The 4,921-nt window shown below is 47.9% G+C and overlaps 1 protein-coding gene across 1 annotated transcript; it reads right to left on the bottom strand.

Annotated features, from left to right (window-relative positions):
* Window positions 1–279: 279 nt before the first annotated feature.
* Window positions 280–3,761, bottom strand: LOC122749496 (ubiquitin-associated protein 2-like). The gene is given in 3 exon segments (XM_043995899.1): window positions 280–1,205; window positions 1,208–2,261; window positions 2,263–3,761. Coding segments are annotated over 3 exon segments (3,369 nt in total). The 5' UTR covers window positions 3,714–3,761; the 3' UTR covers window positions 280–341.
* Window positions 3,762–4,921: the final 1,160 nt, after the last annotated feature.

Genomic DNA, 4,921 nt, shown 5'->3' with positions numbered 1-4,921 from the left:
CAGAGCAAGTGGGACAGAGTAGAAGCTCAGAGAGTTGGGGTCAAAGGAGAGGCATGGGGCGAAAGGGAGGATCCTCTTTCCTGATGGAGAGCACACACAGCTGCAGGCTATAGACACCACAAGTATGTAGGCTTCTATGACATTTACAAATACATACATAAATATATTACATACAACAGTGAATCAGGGGCAGGCAGATGCTCCCCCAGACAGACTCTTGGCTGAGACAGTTACTGTTTCTCTGTAAGTATTCTAATAACATGACACCGGTCTCCAAGAATGGGTCTCTGTGTTGGTTTTCCTCTCAGGTCCAGTGTCTTCCCCCTCCCCCCCCAGGGGGCTCATTTTGTCCAGTACGGAGAACTGCCATAGGTGGGTTTGGTGGCCTGAGACTTTGGCTGCAGGGTGCTGGGTTGGCTACGCTGGCCAGAGCCACCCTGCCCGTCCTGTTGGAGGTGGTGATATAGCATCTGGGAATGGGGCTGCCGGTGGGCAGGCAGGATATGCAGGAACAGGGCCAGGGAATAACCCAGGGTGGCACCAGGGGTCAGTGGGCTTGTGGAGCCCAGGGCTGAGGGCACGCTGAATGGTGGTGGGGTGCCCACATGGAATCCCTGTTTGTCAAATGTCTGAGTCTTGTACGTGGAACCAGCTATGTCAGGCACACCTGTATTACTTGAGGTCACTGACACCCCTTTTCTAGGTCCAGAACCAGCAGACTTGTTTTGTGTTGGTGATGAACCACTGTAGGCTCCTTTGCTATAATCCCTAGCTGCTGTCCCCTGGGTCAAGTCATCATAATCTGCTCCGTAGCTGTGCTAGCCATAAGCATTGGCCTGCTGAAAGGGGGCAGTGGCGGTGTTCAGATTCACTCCATGCTGTTTAGCTGAAGCAGGAGGGACAAACATGGTCAACCCATACTGGAAGGCACTGGGTACACTGGTGTAGTAGGGGAGGCAGGTGTAGCTGTAGCCAGGAGGCAGCGTGGGGTTGAGAAAAGGCTGTTGAGCGGTGTGGTGGGTCTGAGATTGGTTCTGCTGTGGCTGAGCCAGAGTGGTGGTGGGAGCAGGAGATGCAGAATCTCCACAGCCAAACTTGGTGATATCACCTGAGTATGGGTTATTAGCAAGGCTCCCATCTCTGCCGGTGAGGGTCTCAGGAACAGGGAATGTAATTCCATAACAATCCTGAAAAGGAGTCATCAGTAGAGCCTGGATTGGAGCATCTGGAGACCATCATAACCATAAGTCTGTGGGTAGGCAGGCAGGAGTCCTCCCGGACCCACAATGTACTGGTTATGTGGAAGGGGTGGGACACCTTGGGCTAGGTTGGGGGGAGCCTTGCCTGAAGAAACTAAGGGAGCTGCCCTGGTGGTTGCACTCGGCATAGAGACGTTGGTGATGCTCAGACCAAGGCTGTTTGTAGTGTTCATGCTGTTGGCCATGCTGACAACTGAAAAGGTGCTGGTGGCAGAGGCCGAGAAGGCAGTGGAGGGCTGAAGTGGGGCTGCATTCTCAGCACTGGTGTGTGTGTGTGTGTGTGTGTGTGTGTGTGTGTGTGTGTGTGTGTGTGTGTGTGATGTACTTGATGACAGTGCTGATGATGCAGAGGAAAGGTTGTTCTGATGACTGGACAGTGAACTTCTTAGCTGAGCAAGGGAGCCACTGGACAAGTCACTGGCTTGGGGCAAGGAAGGCAGTGTGGCCGTGTGGGGGGTTGCAGAAGGCAGATGCGTAGTACCGGAAGCTGTGCTTGGCAGAGAGCCCAGAGTCGGGAGAGAGGGAGAGGTTTCTGTTCTCTTCGGTGCTGTAGCAGATGAAGTAGTGTCTAGAGTTTGCTGAGTGCGAACACCACCATGTCCATTTGTGACAGCAATAGAAGTTGTTTTTGATGGAGACATGGAGCTTTGATATGCTATCCTGCTATGCACAGAATTCTGGTCGTAGGAGGAAGATGTTGTGACAGGACTCTGAGATGAGTGGGGCAGACTGGAAGAGTTGATGATAGAGGTTGTATAGGTCAACTCCTGTACTGTATTGGATATTGGCAAAGAGGTATTCAAAGGATCACTTACAGGTTTTGGATACAAGCTGATTTGAGCCTGATTACTATTTTCATTGCTCAATGATGATCCAAATTCAGGGAGAGAAGGTTCTGATCCAAATTCCAGAGCTCCAAACCGAACATTTAATCCTGTAACATCTGCTGATCTGGGCATTTCCACTGCAGATGCAGGGATCTTGGAAGATGGTGGCACTCCATTTTGGGGCTTTGATCTGTTTTGGCTGGGTTTGTTGAGCAGACGTTCCCTGGTTTTCGGCAGACATGCTGGGGAGCTGCAGGATTTTGTTCACAGCTGTGGCATTATCTCTACAGTTTTCTCGGAGTTTTACCTGGGAGGAGAACTTCTCCATCCCAGGAGCAGGAACAGGGATGGACTGGGTCTGGTGTTGCTGTCACTGCCTCAACTGGCTCAGAACTGGGGATAGCTCAGGTTGAGATTTGAAGTCAAACTGATTCATTATAGAGGACTGGGGAACTGGGGGTTTAAAATCCCAAGCTGAAGTGGTTGTAGGAGGACTCATGCTGTTTTGTTGTGAACTCTGCATCCTGAACTGGACCAAACTTGGAGATTTCAATTGGTCCAAGAGCTGGGAACCAGTGGGGTTTGCCATCTTTGAGGACCCAAGCTCTCCCAACCCAGAACCAAGAACTGAAGACAGACTCTGGGGAGAATAAGAGTTGACAGTACTTAAGTTGCTAGTTCCTGATGCCATCTGAGTGTTGTGTTGAGAATTTGTGAAGACCAGGGCTTGGCCAAAGCCCTGCTGTTGAGGAGATTCAAATGAGTTGACTTCTGAGACTTGGGTAGAAGTAGAAGGCTTCTGGAGCAAAGCTACCAAGTCAATGCTTTGTCCAGGTGTGACATGATTTTCAGCTGGAACAGAAGAAGCAGCGAATACCTTTGTTTCAGAAAGATCTTCATTCCAGTCTTCTGTTGTCCACTCCTCCATAGAGTTCTTCCATGCCCCTCCAGGTCCATCATCTGTATCATTCTGGCCAGCTTCCTAAACTTCTGGTTTTGTCCCAAAGCTATCAGTGGCTGAAAAATCTGTGTAGTCTGCAGAGTTAAATGTCCCCATACCTTGGGATGAGAAATGCCCTATCCTTCTCTCTCTCCCGTGTCCAAATCCTCTAATATTGCCACACTTGCCACGATCTGAAGGCCTGTCCCCTGGATTGCAGTCAACTCCATTCTCTTCACCTCTAAAATCTCTGCCATGACTGCCACCTCTTCCCCACCGGTTGTTGTTTACATGTAAATGACTTGTTTCTTTATCATTTCTCCTTTCTCTATTCTCTTTGTTTTCTGAGCTTTCTTTTCCAGTACTCTTCTTTTTACCACCTACAGTCTCCCAAGAAGTCGTGTCTGAATTCCCTTCCAGCAAGATGTTGATCGCCCTGTTCACATCACTATTGCAATCATGCAGGGCCACTATAGACTTAGCCTGGTTTTTTCCTGTTACTTCCATAAGCGGTTTTATTTTGTCTTCAAAGTCTGCATCATTTTTATCGTAGATCATTTGAGGGAGGTGAATCTGTTCAGCTGTTGCCTGTACTACTTGTTTCTGTTGTTGTGTTATCTGTGTGGTTGATATCTGAGTTTTGTCCTGAGTGCCCCGGAAATGTTCACTGCCCACTGAAGTCATCATATACAGTAAATACAAAACAACGTATGTACAAAATAGAAAATTGCTGCTGCTCCCACCACGCCCCAGACCAGCTACCACCCTATCCCCTCAATATTTGCTCTATTTTCTATCTTCCTTTACCCTATCCCTCCTCAAAAGTGTTTTGCTTTTTACTGCCCCCTCTACCAATATGCTCTTCCTTCCTTCACCTCTCCCCCCCACCCTTGTCTCTTTCCCCTCCCACTTTCCCTCATGGCACAATGTATTACTGTACCCACTTGAGTGTGTATGTTATTCCCTCTTTGAGCCAATTCTGATGAGAGTAAGGTTCCCTCACTCCCCCTATCCTTCCCTATCTTCCCCTCCACTCCATAAGTTTTTCTTGTTTCTTTTATGTGAACTACTTTTTCTGCAGTCCACCTCTCACTTTCCCTTTTTTCAGGGCAGTTCTCTTACCCCTTAACTTTATTTTAAAGCTGTCATCAGGGGTCATCTAGGTGACACAGTGGAAAAAGCACCAGCTCTGTCCCCTGAAGGCCCCAAGCCCAGATCAGGCACCAGACATAAGCCACCCCACCCTGCCCACCCCACAAAAGACAAGGATAAACAAAAAAAAATGCTTTACAGATATCATCCCTTCATATTCAATTCACACTGGTGCCCTCTGTCTAAGTATATTCCTTTCAGCTGCCCTAAAACTGAGAAAGATCTTATGAGTTAGAAGTATTATCTTCCCATGTAGGAATGTAAACAGTTTAATCTTTTAATATACCTCATGATTTCTTTTTCCTGCTTACCTTTGTGTGTGTGTGTGTGTGTGTGTGTGTGTGTGTGTGTGTGTGTGTGAGGCAATTGGGGTTAAGTGACTTGCCCAGGGTCACACAGCTAGTAAGTGTTAAGTGTCTGAGGCTGGATTTGAAGTCAGGTCCTCCTGAATCCAGGGCCGGTGTTCTATCCACTGTGCCATCTAGCTGCCCCTCCTGCTTATCTTTTTATGGTTCTCTAGGTTCTTGTATTTGAAAGTCCAATTTTCTATTCATTTCAGGCATTTCCATCACAAATGCCTGAAAGTCCTCTTTTTCATTGAAGTCCCATTTTCCCCCCAGAAAGATTATGATCAGTTTTGCTGGACAGGTGATTTTTGGTTGTAGTCACAGTTCCTTTGTCCTCCAGAATATCATATTCCATGCCCTCTGGTCCTTTAATGTAGATTCTGTTAGATATTGTGT

The sequence above is a fragment of the Dromiciops gliroides genome, chromosome 3 (assembly GCF_019393635.1).
Source record: "Dromiciops gliroides isolate mDroGli1 chromosome 3, mDroGli1.pri, whole genome shotgun sequence".
Lineage (NCBI taxonomy): Eukaryota > Metazoa > Chordata > Mammalia > Microbiotheria > Microbiotheriidae > Dromiciops > Dromiciops gliroides.
Note: the sequence above shows the minus strand (reverse complement) of the source record. Positions and strands in the feature narration are given on the sequence as shown.